Source organism: Pristiophorus japonicus, chromosome 22 (assembly GCF_044704955.1).
Source record: "Pristiophorus japonicus isolate sPriJap1 chromosome 22, sPriJap1.hap1, whole genome shotgun sequence".
NCBI lineage: Eukaryota > Metazoa > Chordata > Chondrichthyes > Pristiophoridae > Pristiophorus > Pristiophorus japonicus.
In genome coordinates this window covers 10369133-10389033 of record NC_091998.1, presented here as the reverse complement: position 1 = coordinate 10389033, position 19901 = coordinate 10369133, and the positions used below count along the sequence as shown (strand labels likewise).

Sequence of the window (19901 nt, the reverse complement as noted above, 5' to 3'; positions counted from 1 at the left end):
TAGAGAAGGTGGCGAGGAGATTTGACAGAGGTGCTCACAATCATGAGAAAAGACAGACTTGCATTTATATAGCGCCTTTCACGACCACCCGATGTCCCAAAGCGCTTTACAGCCAATTAAGTACTTTTGACGTGTAGTCACTGTTGTAAGTTGAGCAACCCGGCCGCCAATTTGCGCACAGCAAGCTCCCACAAACAGCAATGTGATAATGACCCAGATAATCTGGTTTTAGTGATGTTGATTGGGGGATAAATCTTGGCCCAGGACAGCGGGGATAACTCCCCTGTTCTTCTTCGAAATTGTGTCACAGGATATTTTACGTCCACCTGAGAGAGAAGACGGGGCCTCGGTTTAACATCTCATCTGAAAGACGGCACCTCCGACAGTGCAGCGCTCCCTCAGCACTGCACTGGGAGTGTCAGCCGAGATTTGTGTGCTCAGGCAGAGTAGAGAGAGAGAAACTGTTCCCATTGGCGGAAGGGTCGAGAACCAGAGGACGCAGGTTTAAGGCGATTGGCAGAAGAACCAAAGGCTTACACGAGGAAACACTTTTTTTTACGCAGCGAGTGGTTCGGATCCGGAATGCATGGCCTGAAAGGGTGGTGGAGTCAGATTCAATCGCGGCTTTCAAAAGGGAACTGTATAAGTCCTGAAGAAAAATAAATTTTGCAGGGCTACGGGGAAAGGGCGGGGGAGTGGGACTGGCTGAGGAGCTCTTGCAGAGAGCCGGCAGGGGCTCGACAGGCCGAATGGCCTCCTTCCGTGCTCTATCATTCTACGAATCTAAATGGCGAACTGAAAACACAAATGTGAATTTAAACTGGAGCCACCAAATGATAACTTGACAGAAGGGTGCAGACTTCGAAAGATTTGCTGAAGTATTACGTGGATTCAAGGCTCTGAATTTACTAAGATTTTAATGTTAAAAGTTGCGCAATAATATATTAAAAGGAACATAAATTTGCACCTGGAATTTATTTACAATTTATTTTTTGTAGTCCTTTACGGGATGTGGGCGTCGCCGGCAAGAACGGCATTTATTGCCCATCCCTAATTGCCCTCGAGAAGGTGGTGGTGAGCCGCCTTCTTGAACCGCTGCAGTCCGTGTGGTGAAGGTGCTCCCACAGTGCTGTTAGGGAGGGAGTTCCAGGATTTTGACCCAGCGACGATGAAGGAACAGCCGATATATTTCCAAATCAGGGTGGTGTGTGACTGGGAGGGGAACGTGGAGGTGGTGGTGTTCCCATGTGCCTGCTGCCCTCGTCCTTCTAGGTGGTAGAGGTCACGGGTTTGGGAGGTGTTATATCAGTTATTACACACCAGTGTGATATGAAATTTATAGCACAGTAATGTCATGACCCGAAGGACTCTGGTCCATGCCATAAACAGTGGCATTTGGGGTACTGAAGTTGCATGTTCAGCCATTAACTCATTGAATGGCGGTGCAGGCTTGAAGGGCCGAATGGCCTGCTCCTGCACCTATTTTCTATGTTTCTATGTTTCTTTTTGCAAATAAAATGGCCGAGAAAAATAAGGCGAGTTCACTTACATTAGGTTCATCTGCAGTACATCTATTTCTTAGACTGGATCAAATTGGGATGAGTTTGGTTAAATTAGAATGGGTCAGATTAGATTAGGATGGGCTACATTAGCAGAAATGAAATAAATGGGACCGATAGAGATTGGGGTAACATTACCAGTAGAATTGAACATTTTGAATTTATTTCTGATTAAATTGTGTTCAAGGGTATATTTTAGTAGTTTAACATTATTACGATAAAAGATGAATCACCCCCCTCATGTTTTACCGCTGGAATATTAAGTGTCACAATATATAAGCTGAAAACGTACAAACTGTATGGGCCAGGGACACGGGAAGTCCTGGGGCCTAGCACAAGTTATGGCTGCTTCACTCGACAGCCGAGATAGCTTTAAGAACATAAGAAATAGGAGCAGGAGTCAGCCAATTGGCCCCTCGAGTCTGCTCCACCATTCAGTAAGATCATGGCTGATCTGATTCTGGCCTCAGCTTCACTTCCCCGCCCGCTCCCCCATAAACCTCGACTCTCTTATCGCTCAAAAATCTCCACCTTAAATATATTCAATGACCCAGCCTCCACAGCTCTCTGGGGCAGAGAATTCACCTGATATACGTCCCTCAGAGAGAAGAAAATCTTCCTCATCTCAGTTCTAAATGGGCGACCCTTTATTCTGGAACTATGCCCCCTAGTTCTAGATTCCCCCACGAGGGGAAACATCCTCTCTGCATCTACCCTGTCAAGCCCCCTCAGAATCTTATATGTTTCAATAGCATCACCTCTCATTCTTCTAAACTCCAATGAGTATAGGCCCAACCTGCTCAACCTTTCCTCATAAGACAACCTCTTCATCTCAGAAATAAACCTCGTGAACCTTCTCTGAACTGCCTCCAATGTAAGTATCTCCTTAAATAAAAAGAGACCACAACTATATGCAGCATTCTAGGAGCATTAACCTAGTAGCTAGTGGTGTGAAAGCGACCACTATAATGGGACTACTCCAATCACAAGGTGTAGACATAAAGGCCTCAATTATAAGCCGACTGCCTCCCCTTCCGAGCCTCTCCGTGGTCCCCCAGACGGGCAGCAAAGTGTCCAGCAAGGGGTTAAAATGTTGAAAATTGTGCTCCCGCTGTGTTCCCAGTTGCTGTATTATTAACGCCGGCGATTTTGACCACCGAGGCTCCTGCTAAAGACAGGTGGGAGCCTACTTAGCATGCAAATGTCGCGACTCGATGACATCATCGGTGCTGCCACCCAGTATTAAAGAAAGACTTGCATTTATATAGCGTCTTTCATGACCTCAGGACATCCTAAAGTGCTTTACAGCCAATGACGTACTTTTTGAAGTGTTGGCACCGTTATAATGTAGGAAACGCGGTAGCAATTTGCGCACAGCAAGATCCCATGAACAGCAATGACCCAGATAATTTGTTTTAGTGATGTTGACTGAGGGATAAATATTGGCCAGCACATCGGGGAGAACGCCAATGACCTTCTTCGAAAGAGTGTCATGGCATCTTTTACGCCCACCGGCAAGAGCAGACGGGGCCTCGGTTTACGGGGCCTGGGGTCACAGTCGAAGGATAAGGGGGTAAGCCATTTCGGACCGAGATGAGGAGAAACTTCTTCACCCAGAGAGTGGTGAACCTGTGGAAAGTTGTTGAGGCCAATTCACTAAATATATTCAAAAAGGAGTTAGATGAAGTCCTTACTACTAGTGGGGATCAAGGGGTATGGCAAGAAAGCAGGAATGGGGTACTGAAGTTGCATGTTCAGCCATGAACTCATTGAATGGCGGTGCAGGCTAGAAGGGCCGAATGGCCTACGCCTGCACCTATTTTCTATGTTTCTATGTCTCATCCGAAAGACGGCACCTCCGACAGTGCAGCACTCCCTCAGCACTGCACCGGGAGTGTCAGCCTAGATTTATGTGCTCAAGTCTCTGGAGTGGGACTCGAACCCACAACCTTCTGACTCAAGAGGCGAGAGTGCTGCCCACTGAGCCACGGCTGATACTTAATGAACAGTTACCCCAACTCGTGAAGCGTGGAGATAACGTGTAGGATTTTTTAAATGTTTTTTTGTAAACCACGTTCAGATGCAGTAAATATAGTTTTTGTAAAGAGCTGTGACCCGAGATTTAAATAAAGTTACTATTGAGGCTTATAACCCCCCAAAAAATGCCAACTCGTGAATTCAGACCAAATCTGGATTTTTAAGAGTTTGCCCCATGATTTAGGAGACGGTGGGATTGGCATTGCCGGAGATACGACAGCAGTGCTGGAAAAAAATCAACGCTCAAGACATTCACGGTACAAAAAAAAATGGAATTTCTCCGAGTGAGTGGGAGGCATATTTTTTTCTTACGGGATAATTAACAAAATATGTAACGTCCAGGAAAACCAACACAGAAAGGGATTGAGAAAAAGAGATTACCTGAACACAACAGGAGAGGGGCCACAGAACTTGTGAAGCGTTTTCTTGATGTTGTCACTAAGTGTAGATTCATCAAGGTACCAGGTGCTCTGGTCCGAGGCAGATGGCCCAGCAGTAGGATCTGTCGACAGCAATCAGACTTGGTGAACTGAATTTAAAGTTTCCTACAGATAAAAACTGGCAACAAAGCTTGACAATTTGTTTTAAACCTACTTGTTTAGCCAATAATACAAGATATTACATTGAATGTACAGCACAGAAACAGGCCATTCGGCCCCCAAAAGATCCGTGCTGGTGTTTATGCTCCACACCAGCCCCCTCCCACCCCTCTTTGTCTCACCCCATCAACATATCCTTTCTATTCCTTTCTCCCTCATGTGTTTATCCAGCTTCCTGCATTACAACAGTGACTACACTCCAAAATTACTTCATTGGCTGTAAAGTGCTGAGAGACGTCCGGTGGTCGTGAAAGGCGCTATATAAACGCAAGTCTTTCTTTCTTTCGCCTGAAATGCACCTACGCTATTCGACTCAACCCCTCCCTGTGGCAGCGAGTTCCACATCCTCACCACTCTCTGGGTCAAGAAGTTTCTCCTGAATTCCCGATTGGATTTTTTAGTGGCGGTCTTATATTTATAATTCCCTCCCTGCACAAGTGGAAACATCTTCTCTACATCTACCCTTTCAAATCCTTTCATAAAATTTTAAAAGACCTCTTTCAGATCATCCCCTCAGCCTTCTCTTTTCTAGAGGAGAGAGAGGCCCAGCCTGTTCAGTCTTCCCTGGTGGGTATAATCTCTCAGCTCTGGTATCATCCTTGTAAAACAGAACCTGAATCTTTCTGAATTACGAAAGCGGTGGCGGACACAGAGCAGGAAAGTGCTTTCTCTTTCCCACCTGGAATACTTTAAGAACGTAAGAAATAGGAGCAGGAGTCGGCCATTCGGCTCCTCGAGCCTGCTCCGCCATTCAATAAGATCATGGCTGACCTGACCTTGGCCTCAACTCCACTTTCCTGCCTCTTCCCCATAACCCTTGCCCCCCTTATCATTCAAAAATCTGTCTATTTCCGCCTTGAATATATTCAATGACCCAGCCTGCACAGCTCACTGGAGTACAGAATCCAAATATTTACGTCCCTCAGAGAGAAGAAGTTTCTCCTCCTCTCCGTCTTAAATGGACAACCCCTTATTCTGAAACGATAATCATAGAAATTTACGGCAGAGGAGGCCTCCATTCGGCCCATCGTGTCTACGCCAGTCGAAAAAGAGCTATCCAGCCTAATCCCACTTTCTCAGCTCTTGGTCTGTAGCCCTTTGGATTACAGCACTTCAAGTGCACATCCAAGTGCTTTTTAGTGTCAGCCGTGGCTCAGTGGGCAGCACTCTCACCTCTGGGTCAGAAGGTTGCGGGTTCAAGTCCCACTCCCACTCCAGGGACCCGAGTATAAAATCTAGGCTGACACTCCCAGTGCAGTGAGACACCAAACTGAGGCCCCTCTCAAGTGGACACAAAAGATCCCATGGCACCGAAACTATGCCCCCCAGTTCTAGACTTCCCCACGAGGGGGAACATGCTCTCAGTATCTACCCTGACAAACCCCCTCAGAATCTTTTATGTTTCAATAAGATCACCTCTCATCAATGAGTACAGGCCCTTTGAATCCAAGCTAAGATTTTTAGGACTGCCTTTTTCCAATAGTAACAGTTTTCTTCCCTCCCTTATTTTACTCTCCTCACATTCGCGCTAGAAAGGCTTTCCCCACTGTGCAGGAAGGTTCCTTGTTCACCCACCTGAGGGGTGCAGACATCATTCCCAGGAATAATACCGCTCCGTATAACTCAAATATCCAGTACTACTTTCACAACAAACTTTGTGTGTTGCAAGGAGGTGTGTGTGCAGATAGGAAATACACCTGTATAACTTACAGCAAAAAGAGGGAGGAGAATCAGCTGATGCAGGGATTTGGTCATTGGCCTTTCATCTCTTGGACCCTGGGTTCAAATCCTGCCCACGCTGGAACCCCTCTCTGCTGAGGCTCAGGGGCCTAGATGCAGTGAGTTTGGGGGCAGCCCCAATCCTGCCCGAGATGCCCAGATGCCCGGACCGACAGCACAAAACTGCCCCTAATTCAGCACGATCTGGCAAGGTCGCAATCAGGCCGAAAGGATAGTTGGGCATGGGAAAATAAAATAAAATGGCAGGCTGGCGCAGTAGAGGGCACTCTTCTACAATTGGAGCCAAGGCCCATTGGTTCAGGTCAAGTGGAAGGAACGGTTCTCCGCATCTGGCCATGTAATACCCGAATCAACCAGTAGTGGGCAACCATCTTCTAAGATCAAGCGTTTGGTTGTTCAATCGCAAGGCACTGTGTCATGGTCTTATTAATAATAATAATAATAATCAGCTAATAACTAATTTAATTTGCTTCAATTGCTAATTTTCTCATTTTAAACTTAATTTATAATTATGGTATATATTATTTAATTTTGTTTAGTTATAATTAATCTTCATTATACTGATTTTACTATTGTATACTCCTTTTTGTATTATTTACAAGGAAATTTGAATTGTTTTTTTAGTTTTTTCGCCTGTGTCTCTATCTGCTTGCTGCCACTTCAGACCCGAGCCGTTAACTGCTTTTTACCCTTCCTTCTCCTGCTTTTTCTCTCTTTCCCGCAATGGTCGATATCTAACGTGTTGTAAAATTGTTGTGAAGCGCCGGGGGGACGTTTTACTACGTTAAAGGCGCTATATAAATAAAAGTTATTATTATTGTGGTCCTGTACAGGAAAAGAATGATGACGCCAAGATTTCACAAGCAAAAGTTAAACTGGAAGTTGGTGTTACTGGAAATTTTTGGCAAGCATCACGGGTTGATTCTGACTTTGATATCGGTGAATGTGTAGAACTCTTTTAGGAGTTAACAGAAAAACATTAAACCGTGCCCCCCGATCTGGGTGAAACACCAACATTTACAATGCCATTTTTTTTTTTGGCACAGATTCAAATTTTTTTCCAAGTGCCCCCTACAAAAGAGGAGGGGGACACTAAAAGCACCGGCAATTAAAACAAATTAACTGAAAAACATAAAATCAAATTAAAATTTGGTTGCCGGGCGTGATGATGCACTCCAGTCCCTCCGTTGCCCACCTCTCGCGGATGGCCGCGAGCGTATCAGTGGACACCGCGTGCTGTGTAGATAAAGAATTGGACCCTACACCTGAACAATTGGAAGGAAACTAATTGCTGATTTACAAACCCGACTCTGGGCCTGTGCTGGTCAAACATAATGTTCCAGCTTTTGTGTTAGGAGTTTGGATTACCTGGTCAGATACTGTTCTATATACTGGACAAGTGAATGTTTCATTTTTGCAATACAGATTTGAAGTCTTTAATAAAACCTCGTCAGCTTTGCCCCTTAAAAAAACGAAATAACCCGAATCGGGATTGCTCGATACAGGCACTGGGTGACCTCCACACTAACATGCCTCACCTTGATGGGCGCGGAGAAGAAGAGAATTACAGTACAGAACTTCACAAGAAATCTCTTAAATACAATCAGTAAAGTCTTCGAAACCATCCATAAAGCACACTTCTCTAAACTATTTCTCCAATGATCAAACCATGCTCATTATATTCGAGATCATTGCTCACCACATAGTTTGTTGGGGGGGGGTGAAGAGCTATTTTGCTACTTTTCAAAACTGCAGAGCAGTCAAGGCCGTTACAACCCTCTACTTCAGAAGAATGAAGCTGGATTCGGTTTTGGTTGAGTAATTCTTTCAAGCACTGGCATTAAGTTAGGTAAAGTGCTCCATTTCGCTTCCTGCGTGCGGGCTACCTTGTGTTGTATTATAAAGAAAGACTTGCATTTATATAGCGCCTTTCATAACCACCAGACGTCCCAAAGCGCTTGACAGCCAACGGAGTACTTTTTGAAGTGTAGCAATGTGGGAAACACGGCAGCCAATTTGCGCACAGCAAGCTCCCACAAACAGAAATGTGATGATGGCCCAGATCATCTGTTTTTTTGTTATGTTGATTGAGGGATAAATATTGGCCAGGACACTGGGGATAACTCGCCTACCTTTCTTTGAAATAGTGCCATAGGATCTTTTACATTTACCCAAGAGAACAGACGGGGCCTCGGTTTAATGTCTCATCTGAAAGACGGCATCTCCGACAGTGCAGCACTCCCTCAGCACTGCACTGGGAGCATCAGCCTAGATTTTTGTGCTCAAGTATCTGGAGTGGGCCTCGAACCCACAACCTGTTGACTCAGGAGGCGAGAGAGTGCTGCCCACTGAGCTACTGCTGACACATGGTACGCTACAGAAACATATACGGACATCAAAAGTAAAGTTCCTGGTTAGTTGCTGCAGTTTTAGTTTGTAAATCCCGGCCAGTGTTTAAAGAGCTCAGTGAGTTTGAGTGTCGCAATGGGAACAATTAATGCGGCAAACACATTGCTGCGAGCAAGGCAGTATTACATTATGGTCACTCGTCCCCAGACCAGTGTTCCCGCTGAGCTGGGAACGACCCCGTGCCGGCCGACCGCTGGCTTCTCCGCTCTAATTACCACGCGCGGAAATTTAAACAGGCCGCGCAGGTCAAAGCGCTGCTCACTGGGAACGTTGCTCCCAAGGGTCCGCTACTTCTAAATTGTGGATATAAGAACGTAAGAATTAGGAGGAGTAGGCCATTCGGCCCCTCGAGCCTGCTCCGCCATTCAATATCAATAAGGGGGACATAGATTTAAAGTAATTGGTAGAAGGTTTAGAGGGGATTTTGAGGGGAAATTTCTTTACCCAGAGGGTGCTGGGGGTCTGGAACTCACTGCCTGAAAGGGTGGTAGAGGCAGAAATCCTCACCACATTTAAAAAGTACCTGGATGTGCACTTGAAGTGCCGTAACCTACAGGGCTACGGACCTAGAGCTGGAAAGTGGGATTAGGCTGGATAGCTCTTTGTCGGCCAGCACGGACATGATGGGCCGAAATGGCCTTCCGTGCTGTAAATTTCTATGATTCCATGATCATAGCTGAACTGCTACCTCAACTCTACTTTCCTGCACTATCCCCACATCCCTTGATCCCCCTTAATATCCAAAATTCTATCGATCTCCGTCTTGAATATACTCACAGACTGAGCCTCCACAGCCCTCGGGGGTAGAGACTTCCAAAGATTCACCACCCTCTGAGTAAAGAAGTTTCTCCTCATCTCAGTCCTAAATGGCCGACCCCTTATTCTGAGACTGTGACCCCTGGTTCTAGACTCCCCAGCCAAAGGGGAAACATCCTCCCTGCATCTACCCTGTCAAGCCCTGTAAGAATTTTATATGTTTCAATGAGATCACATTCACATTCTTCTAAACTCTAGAGAATATAGACCTAGTCTGCTCAATCTCTCCTCATAGGAGAATCCCCCCATCCCAGGAATCAGTCTGGCGAACCTTCGTTGCACTCCCTAATCACTTGCAAGAGCCAAGTCTAGGAGAGAGATCCCCAGTGAGGTCCCTGACATCAAGAAGCAATCTTGTACCTTTACCACTTCAGATTCTGTCGTCACATTTTCCCACTTGGGCATCCAGAGTTATTCGAAGTCATCCATTGCATACAAACCACTCTAATCTCAGAAGGTACTCGTCTTATTAGTATTATTTTACCTTTCCTAGTGACCTCTAACAGACCCCAATTATCAGTATCCTGACTATTTTATTTACGTGGCAGCAATACAATTTCCATATTACCAGCGTCTGTTTCAACTTCCCTGAAATTATTTTGTCTCAGCCCCTGCCTCAGCTCATCCACTGCTGAAACCCTCATCCACCCATGCCTTTGCTACCTCTAATCTTGACTATTCCAACGTACTGCTGGCTGGCCTCCCACAATCTACCCTAGTAAACTAGAGGTGATCCAAAACTCAGCTGCCCGTGTCCTAACTCGCACCAAGTCCCGCTCACCCACCACACCTCCTGTGCTCGCTGACTTCTGGTTCAGCAACGCTTCGATTTCAAAATTCTCATCCTTATTTTCAAATCCCTCCATGGCCTCACCCCTCCCCTATCTCTGTAATCTCCTGCAGCCCCACAACACCACCCACCCCCCCGAGATGTTTGCGCTCCTCTAATTCTGCCCTCATGAGCATCCCTCATTACAACTGCTCAACCATTGGTGGCCGTGCCTTCAGCTGCCTGGGCCCCAAGCTCTGTAACTCCCTCCCTAAACCTCTCCGCCTCTCTACCTCTCTTTCCTCCTTCAAGACGCTCCTTAAAACCTACCTCTTTGACCGAGCCTTTTGGTAACCTGCGCTAATTCTTTGTGTGGCTTGGTGCCAAATTTTTTTATCTCCTAATACTCCTGCAGAGCGCCTTGGGACGTTTCACTACGTTAAAGGCGCTATATAAATACAGATGGTTGTTGCTTTGTGGAAGCAGTATAAAATATTTTTCTATTAAAGTCCTCCCAGTGGCCCATTGAGGCTGTTTCTGCAGTCTGTCTGGACAATGATTTAAAATATCAAGTTTTGGTCACCTGCGTTAACTTCGGCTCGGTGTCAAATTTCTATCTCGCAATACCCGTGAAGCACCTTGGGGCGTCTCACTATGTTAAAGGCGCTATATAAATACAAGTTGTTGAAATCTAGATTATCCTGCACACACTCAACACGACCTCCCCTTTCATTTCTGAGCCCGCAGTGGATCCCTGCATCGTAAGTAGAGGAATGACAGCCAGCAAATTATTAGTACAGTTTCCGTGCGAAAAGGCAGTCACACTATAAAACAAATGACGGCAGACTTCGGTTACCTGGAGCCCCGCAGACTGTATTAATTGCTGTTGACTGAGATGAAAGCAACTCATCAAGGAGCCTTTGTGCAGTGGGCAGGATCTTCCGAGGAAAGGGGACAAGAGAGAAAGAGAGGAAAACACAAAGAGAATGTAACACAATTGCTGTTATTTGACGCTCCCCAATATAACATGAGTTCGGCAATATTTTAAGCACAACTTTGGGTCAAGTCTCATACAATATACAGGATGAAGCTCCCTTATCCGGCACCCTCAGGACCTGGCCTGTGCCGAATAAGGGATTTTGCCAGATAAAGGGAGGTCAGCCCGAGACTGGGGGGGGGGGGCGGGACGGGAGGGGTGGTCAGTGCCCCGGGTGGGGCCGAAGTGTAGGCGGGCCGAGAGTCGTTGCGGTCCAAAGTCGGGGTGGAGGTCGGCTGCGTTCTGTGCAGGCGCCCCTGGCCACCAGGATCATGCCGGACGAGGGGTGGTGCCGGATAAGGGTGTCCCGGATGAAGGATGTCCAACCTGTATTGGACTCGCTCGGCCCGCGGTAAGGGTTGATGTCCATTTTTACCCAGTTAACTTGTGCAATGTATGCACCCGTGAGCATGCTCACGGGTTTGTAGAGCTGCTGCATTGTGAGTGGCTTAGCAAGTCACGTGATGTCACCAGCTCGACAACTATTTTAATTCCAACTTTAAAATCAAGCGCCCCCTTTTGGCGAGGGCACTAGAACCCACAAATTTCCACATAAAACCTGAACGGAAACTTTAGACTAAATTAAAATTTGGTTGCCGGGGGCGATGATGCACTCCAGTCCCTCCGGCGCCCACCTCTCGCGGAAGGCCGCGAGTGTACCTGTGGACACCGCGTGCTCCATCTCCAGGGACACCCTGGCGCCTGTCACAGCTCTACAAACCTGTGAGCATACTAACAAGGTGCCGATATTACTTCGTGAGCAACAGCACCTCATCTTTCGTTGAGGCACTTTACAGCCTTCTGGGCTCAACATCGAGTTCAACAATTTCAGACCATTACCTCCGCCTCTACTTTTTCCACACGGCAGCTAATGACGATTCTGCCCTTCCCATTTACACCCTATCTAGACCCATCTTTTGTTTCTTTACTTGTCCCATTGCCATCTCCTTTTGCTTTGTACAATCAAACCTTTTTCCTCTCTAATCTCTCCTGCCTTCCACCCTATCACAGACCTTCCCTTTCGTTCCTTCCTCCCCTCCCCCCTTTCCCTGCCCTCGACACTCGCTTAAAAACCTATGACATCTCTAACTTTCTCCAGAACTGACAAAGGGTCACCGACCTGAAACGGTAACTCTGTTTCTCTCCCCACAAATGCTGCCTGACCCCACTGAGTATCTCCAACACTTTTAGTTTCGATTTCAGACTTTCAACAACCGCAGTGTTTTGCTCCTGTTGCCTGTGATTCTGTCGGACCCCAGTTTATACTTTGGCATCTTTGTGAAGCCTAATTCAATTGCACCATTGTCCGAGTAACTACCTTAAAAAGACAAAAAAAAAAAGGGTCATATCTCAATTTGAACAAAGCCAATGCCCATCTTGTATACTGAAAATTAACACACGAGATTCCAACCCGAATGCCAAGGATTTGAGCCTCAATTAGTTTGCAGGGGAACGCAATGAACAGTTTAAAAACATTTATTCGTTCACAGCACGTGGGAGTTGCTGGCAAGGCCGACATTTATTGCCCAAACCCGAATTTCCCCTCGAGAAGGTGGTGGTGAGCCTTCCGTGTGGTGAAGGAGCTCCCACAGTGCTGACTTTGTCACAGCGGTTTGGTGCAACTGGGTGTCTCGCTGGGACATTTCAGAGGGGCAGTTAAGAGTCAACCACATTGCTGTGGATCTGGAGTCACATATAGGCCCAGACCAGGTAAGGGCGACAGATTTCCTTCCCAAAGGGACATTAGTGAACCAGATGGGTTTTTACAACAATGACAGTTTCATGGTCGAGCTTTTTTTTTTTTTTTAAATTAAATTACAGATTTATTTAATTAACTGAATTTAAATTCCCCGGCTGCTGTGGTGGGGTTTGAACTCACGTCTCGAGATCATTTGTCTAGGCCTCTGGATTACTGGTCCAGTAACATAACCACTATGCCTATCAGACCCCACAGTCAGGGCTCCATTCCCAAAACATCAAGCGCTTAAAAAAAAATAAAACCTCGCTCCCCTCAATCACTCCCCTTTAGATTTATCCTCGCCTCCAAAATACCGTGCGAGGGACCAGCAGACGACTGATGGGTGTGGATTTTATTTGGGTGTGATGGGTGCTGCTCGTGGGAAATGAGCTGTTCACTGAGCTCGACACACTGACATTTCCTGCCTGCTTCCTGCCTGCTTGTCAGAAAGTCATCTTGTTCCATCAATAGTCTCAAGGAGCAACATTTCGGCACAGAATAAATCACTGGGGACCTCGCGGCAGCAACTCTGCATCAGAGAATCAGAGAATGGTGACAGCACAGGAGGCCGCCATTCGGCCCGTCGAGCCCGTGCCGGCTCTCTGCAAGAGCACCTCAGCCAGTCCCACTCCTCCCGCCCTTTCCCCGTAGCCCTGCAATTTTTTTCCTTCAGGTACTTATCCAATTCACTTTTGGAAGCCACGATTGAGTCTGCCTTTACCACCCTCTCGGGCAGCGCATTCCAGATCCCAACCACTCGCTGCGTAAAAACGTTTTTCCTCATGTCGCCTTTGGTTCTTCTGCCAATCGCCTTAAATCTGTGTCCTCTGGTTCTCGACCCTTCCGCCAATGGGAACAGTTTCTCTCGCTCTCTACTCTGTCCAGACCCCTCATGATTTTGAGCACCTCGATCAAATCTCCTCTCAACCTTCTCTGCTCCAAGGAGAGCAACCCCAGCTTCTCCAGTCCATCCACGTAACCAAAGTCCCTCATCCCTGGCACTATTCTCGTAAATCCTTTCTTCACTCTCTCGAAGGCCTTCACATCGATCAATGATGCAACAGCAGCACTGCATCAACCTGTCGTACTCTTTTAAAACCTCGTTCAAGACGGAAGCAAAGAATGATCTGCGGAGCTGGAGTCATCTCCAGTTGATTCTCAAACAACTCATTTTATCAAAATACTGCATTTTTACAAAAAGATCATTTTGACAACGGCCACCAATCAAACAATTAAAAGCTTTATTCGATATTCTTTAAATGACACACTGTAGCTTTATTTAGTTCGGAAAACAGCCACGGAGTGGAACAGTGAGGGAATTTACAGCCGATTCCAAAGATTTTCACCGGCTAGCCAACGACTCCTTACCTGCTGAGGCAACTCACTGATCAGATACTGAGCAAACTTTTGCAGCTGGTCTCTCTGTAGCCTGGACAGCGATTCAGACACCGGCGCTCGCAAACACACAGCCGAGGCCTACAACAAGAATTCAGACGAAAACATGAACTTTCTCAAGTAGTTGTAGAGTAATTGAGGATATTCTGTGGTGACTTGACAGAAACGTTCCAAATCCCTCCGAAGCTGGGCCAGGAGGCATTTCCTAACATTTTGATGGATCACAATCTCTAAAACACTCGGCAACAAGCTCCTCAGGAACCAGACAGCTCAATAAACCTAGTGTACCTCAAGGCAAAGTACCAAGAGATATTGAGATTACACAAGAACTAGGAATAGGAGTAGGCCATTCGGCCCCTCGAGCCTGCTCCGCCATTCAATGAGATCATGGCTGATCTTCTACCTCAACTCCATTTTCCCGCCCAATCCCCATTCCCCTAGACGAAAAATCTATCAATGTCAGCCTTGAATATACTCAACACTTTTGCTTCCACAGCTCTCTGGGGTAGAGAATGCCAAAGATTCAGAACTCTTTGAGTGAAGAAACTTCTTCTCATCTCAGTCCTAAATGACCGACCCCTTATCCTGAGACTGTGACCCCTGGTTCTAGACTCCCCGAGCCAAGGGAAACATCCTCCCTGCATCTACCCTGTCAAGCCCTGTAAGAATTTAATGTTTCAATGAGATCACCTCTCATTCTTCTAAATTCCAACAATAGCGGACTCGTCTCCTCAATCTCTCCTCATAGGACAATGCCCTATCCCAGGAATGAATCTTTGTTGCACTCCCTCCAAGACAAGTATATCCTTCCTTAGACAAGGAGGCTAGAACTATGAACAGATTACCAAAGTGTCCTTTCATTCTTTCTATCAAGAAGAGTACTTTGCCATTGATTACAAATCTAATGAATAATCTGTTTGTGATTGATAAACATCCTGAAGATCAATAACACCTTCCCTCAAACAGCCTTGAAGATTTTGACTCCCACTGAGGTGAACTACGAGGTTGCATTATTTCAATATCTCTGAGCTACAATTCCCAGAAAGTAGCACAAACAGAAACCACTTCATTATCTAGCAGGAATAAACTTGCGACCTTTTATACAATAAAGCAATTTGACGACACACTGGCTGCAGAAATAGATTTTCATTTCTTTGAAAGGAGAATGTTCTTCTAAAGGAATGATCTAATCTTATGAATCTGAGGAAGTGCTCCTCTTAGAAACAATGATGGACTACACGTTAAAAAAAAAAGTACTTCATTGACTGTAAAGCGCTTTGAGACATCTGGTGGTCATGAAAAGCGCTATATAAATGCAAGTCTTTCTTTTTCTTTCTATAATACACTGACATTAGTCCTGATGATGATTCAAGCCAACTGTGCTCATTAAAACTTGGAGTATTCATTGTACACATATTCATAAGTTATGTTGAAAAGGAATCTGCATTTATATAGCGCCTTTCATGACCTCAACACATCCCAAAGCACTTTACAGCCAATGAAGTACTTTTGGAGTGTAGTCACTGTTGTAATGTGGGAAACGCAGCAGCCAATTCGTGCACAGCAAGCTCCCACAAACAGCAATGTGATAATGACCAGATAATCTGTTTTTGTTACGTGGATTGAGGGATAAATATTGGCCCCAGGACACCGGGGATAACTCCTCTGCTCTTCTTTGAAATAGTGCCACGGGATCTTTTACGTTCACCTGAGGGGGCAGACGGGGCCTCGAGTTAACGTCTCATCCGAAAGACGGCACCTCCGACAGTGCAGCCCTCCCTCAGCACTGCACTGGGAGTGTCAGCCTGGAGTGGGACTCAAACCCACAACCTTCTGACGCAGGGGCGAGTACACTACCCACTGAGCCACGGCTGACACTAGTCTGGTGTCCAATTCTTAAATGAAATTGGAAAGGGAGAAGAAGACCTCCAGTGTCGATGAAGGATACTCATTTTGCCAACAGTATGTGAGCCATTACTCATCAACAGGATCTTTAATCTTGGGTTATTTCTACAAATACCAGTTGACAACCAAATCCTTGGGATGGATTTTCCGTTTTTTTGCCCCGGAGCGGGGGCGAGGTGTTCTGGGTGGGCGGGCAGCCTCCAGCATCCCGTGGGGGTTTCGGGGCCGGTTTTGCGGCATCGCGGAGCAGCCAGTCGCAACACCGGCGTGCTTTTTGACTCCAGGCGATCTGACCGATACCGAGTGCAGAGAGGGGTAAGTAATGCTGTCCTTAGGCAAGTGTGATCGTTTTTTTCTTTTCGCGATTTATGATGTGGTGGCTTGGGCTATATATTGGGAATGTTTTTGTCGGGTTTTTTTTGCAGTTTTTTTTTTAAATCTCCCATAAACTAAGTTTGTATTCCCTGGAATATAGTAGGTTAAGGGGTGACATGATTGAGGTTTTTCGGATTTTGAAAGGAATTGATCGGGTAGACAGAAACTTTCTCCGATGGTACGAGGATTCTTGGGCAAGGGGACGTAACCTTAAAATCACAGCCAGCCCACTCAGGAGAGAAGGCTGGAAACATGTCTTTGCGCAAAGGGTGCCAGGAGTGTGGAACTGTCTCCCACAAAAAGCAGTATATGCTCGCTCAATTAGTAATTTTAAATCGGAAATCGACTGGTTTTTGCTGGTCATGGGTATTAAGGGTTACGGACCCAAGGCGGTTAGATGGAGTTAAGATACAGATCAGCCATGATCCCACTGAATGGTGGAACAGGCTCGAGGGACTGAATGGCCTCCTCCTGTTCCTATGACCATCACAGGCTTAGCCAGATAGTTCTCCACCTCGGCGCCCTCAACCTGACCTTTCCGATCCCATACCCTCGCGATAGCTGACCTCCGCCCCTGCCTCAGCCCATCTACTGCCGAGACTCTCATCCATGCAGACCAGACTGGACTATGCCAATGCTCTCCTGGCCAGCCTCCCATCCTTCACGCTGTGTAAATTTCAGCTTATCTAAACCACTGGGTGCCACTACCCCATCCTGCACCAAATCCCACTCACCCATCACTACTGTCCTTGCTAACCTACATTGGCTCCACTGCGATGTGTGCGCGCACTAGGCCTGTGCAGCAAAGCTGGTCTCCAGTTGTCTTGGTTAACCCTTGCCAGTGGACCAAGACCTCGCTCTGTCAAGCCCGTGTGGTGGCTGGTGTGCAACGGTCACCCCACGTTAAAAAAATCCACGCACAGGCATCTTCCACCCTTCGGGATGTAGTTCAGGATCTGGAATATTAGGTCCTTCATTGAAACACCTGTGAACGAATCCCTTTTTGGCGTGGAAGCAAGTCATCCTCGCTTCGAGGGACTGCCTGTGATGATGACGACTTTGGCTCCAACCGGCTGAAGGCCGGAGGTCCAACAAAAAACCCGCTACCTAAAGAACAGGTGGTGGGTGGAGAAAGCACAGGAGATCCAGCAGCTGGCCGACAGCCATGATGTGCGAGGATTCTTCACCGCAGTCAAGGCCACCTACGGCCCAAGCACCCAAGGACCCACCCTACTGCTGGCCAAGAACAGGGAGACACTCATCAAGGACACCAAGGCAGTCAGGACCCGCTTCGAAGATCTCCTTAATCGAGACTCTGCCTTTGACACGAGTGTCCTCGACTCCATCCCGCAGCCTGCTACCTGCCGCCAACCTCAGTGAGACCCCCAGCCCTGCACGAGGTAGAAAAGGCCATCCGTCAGCTCAAGAACAACATTGGCTCCCTGAATGCCTCCAATTTAATTTTTCATCCTCGTGTTTAAATTGCTTCATGACCTCGCCCCTCCCTTTCTCGGTAACCTCCTCCACCACAATACCCCCAGAACTCTCTGTTCCTCCAACATACATCCTTCTGCATCCCACCATTACAGGCTGTGCCTTTGGCCATTTTGGCCCCCCCACTCTGGAATTCCCTCCATCTCTCCACCTCCCTCTCTTCCTTCTTAAGACCCTTCTTAAGTCCCACGTCTTTGACCCAGCCTTTGGTCACCCCCTCCCAATATCATCTTTAGCTCAGCATCCATTTTGAAAGAAGAAAGACTTGCATTTATATAGCGCCTTTCACGACCACTGGATGTCTCAAAGCACTTTACAGCCAGTGAAGTACTTTTGAAGTACAGTGGGAAACGATTAAAAAATTTGCATAAACTATATAAATTGTCTGATTACACCTTTGTGAAGTGCCTTGGGGTATTTTTCTTCTACATCAAAAGTGCGACAGAAATTGATAGTTGCTGTTTCTATTAACACCACTTAACACCATCATTATCCATCAGCCACAATATTTACAGTCACATTAAATTACACTTACAATTGCAATTCACATTCATATAAAATACACAAGTGAGCTTTAATCGGTTTTTATTTCCAACCATCAACTCATTGAATATGTAAGCGATCACTAAGAAACCCATTTGCTTTGATGGTACATTGCCCTTCAGATTTAGCCACAGGGAGTAGGTCTAGCGCAGCATGCCACAACAAAGCGAAAACCCGCCCAGTGTAAATCATACAAAAGCTGAAACAAAACTTGAATGCACAAATACAAGGGGGCCGAAACTGGTGAAGGCCCCCGCCCGCAGGACTGCCGAGGTACCCAACGATACTCTGGGGACGGGGTTTTCGGCAAAAAGGTCCTTGAAAAGGCGGCCGGCGGCAAAAGAGGGACTTAGTCCGTCAATCTGGGCGGCAGCAGGGGGAGCTCCCAATCTCGGCGGCAGAGACGCTTTGCCGCCCAAGTGCCGCCGAGGATGGAGTCGGGCCCAGGGAGGGTCGAAGACCTGCAAAGAAAAAGCATTAAAAAAAAAAATCGGAAGACCTTCAGAGGACCCCATCAAGGTGAGTCGCTGTAAAGAAAAAAAATTTAAACATTGTTTACCAAGCTTTTTTTTTTCAGGATCTTAATACCGTCGGGGACAGACCGGCCTCCAGCCAGCGGTCCGCCCCCGTTCTGGCGCCGACTCCCGCCTGCCGCCTGCACCGATTTGGCATCTCGGCGGGCGAGAGGAGAGTTGCGCCACTTGGCCGTCAGCGGGCGGTCCCCGCCGGCTCTCCCCTCCCGCCCGCTCCACACCACATCGAAAATGGCACTGAGCGCAACTCGAGGAGGAATGTCGGTGGCACTGGGCTGTCAGGCCATTAATTTCAGCCAGCTCACAATCTAACACAGCTTGCATTCAATCACAAGTGGGCAATGGTCCAGGCAGGAGTGTATATACTTGTACGTGCTGCATACCGGTGTACCATGGTGCCAGCCGTGGCTCAGTGGGCAGCACCCTCGCCCCTGAGTCAGAAGGTTGTGGGTTCAAGTCCCACTCCAGGAACTTGAGCACATAAATCCAGGCTGACACTCCCAGTGCAGTGCTGAGGGAGCGCCGCATTGTCGGAGGTGCCGTCTTTCGGATGAGACATTAGACCGAGGCCCCGTCTGCTCTCTCAGATGGATGTAAAAGATCCCATGGCACTATCTCGAAGAAGAGCAGGGGAGTTATCCCCGGTGTCCCGGGGCCAATATTTATCCCTCAATCAACATAACAAAAAGCAGATGATCTGGTCATTAGCACATGGCTGTTTGTGGGAGCTTGCTGTGAGCAAATTGGCTGCTGCTTTGCCCACATTACAAGTGACTACACTCCAAAAGTACTTCATTGGCTGTAAAGCGCTTTGAGACGTCCAGCGGCCGTGAAAGGCGCTATATAAATGCAAGTCTTTCTTTCAATTTTTGTCTTTTGTCACCACAATCACCGAAAGGAGAATGCCCATGGAGTTTACAGACTGTGGGACCTCCAACTTACCCAGGGGTGAA

General features: G+C 47.0%; 1 protein-coding gene across 8 annotated transcripts in view; it reads right to left on the bottom strand.

Moving 5' to 3' along the window:
* The window catches only part of zswim8 (zinc finger, SWIM-type containing 8), a 210207-nt gene that overhangs the window by 79039 nt on the left and 111267 nt on the right, over positions 1-19901 (bottom strand). For 7 of the 8 annotated variants that reach the window (XM_070865612.1, XM_070865607.1, XM_070865608.1 and 4 more), the window contains exons 6-8: positions 14072-14179; positions 10786-10867; positions 3978-4098 (exon numbers count right to left, since the gene is read on the bottom strand). In XM_070865612.1, coding sequence (XP_070721713.1) covers positions 3978-4098; positions 10786-10867; positions 14072-14179 — 311 coding nt within the window. The remainder of the gene's footprint in view (positions 1-3977; positions 4099-10785; positions 10868-14071; positions 14180-19901) is intronic. The other variant, XM_070865613.1, reaches the window with a different exon arrangement.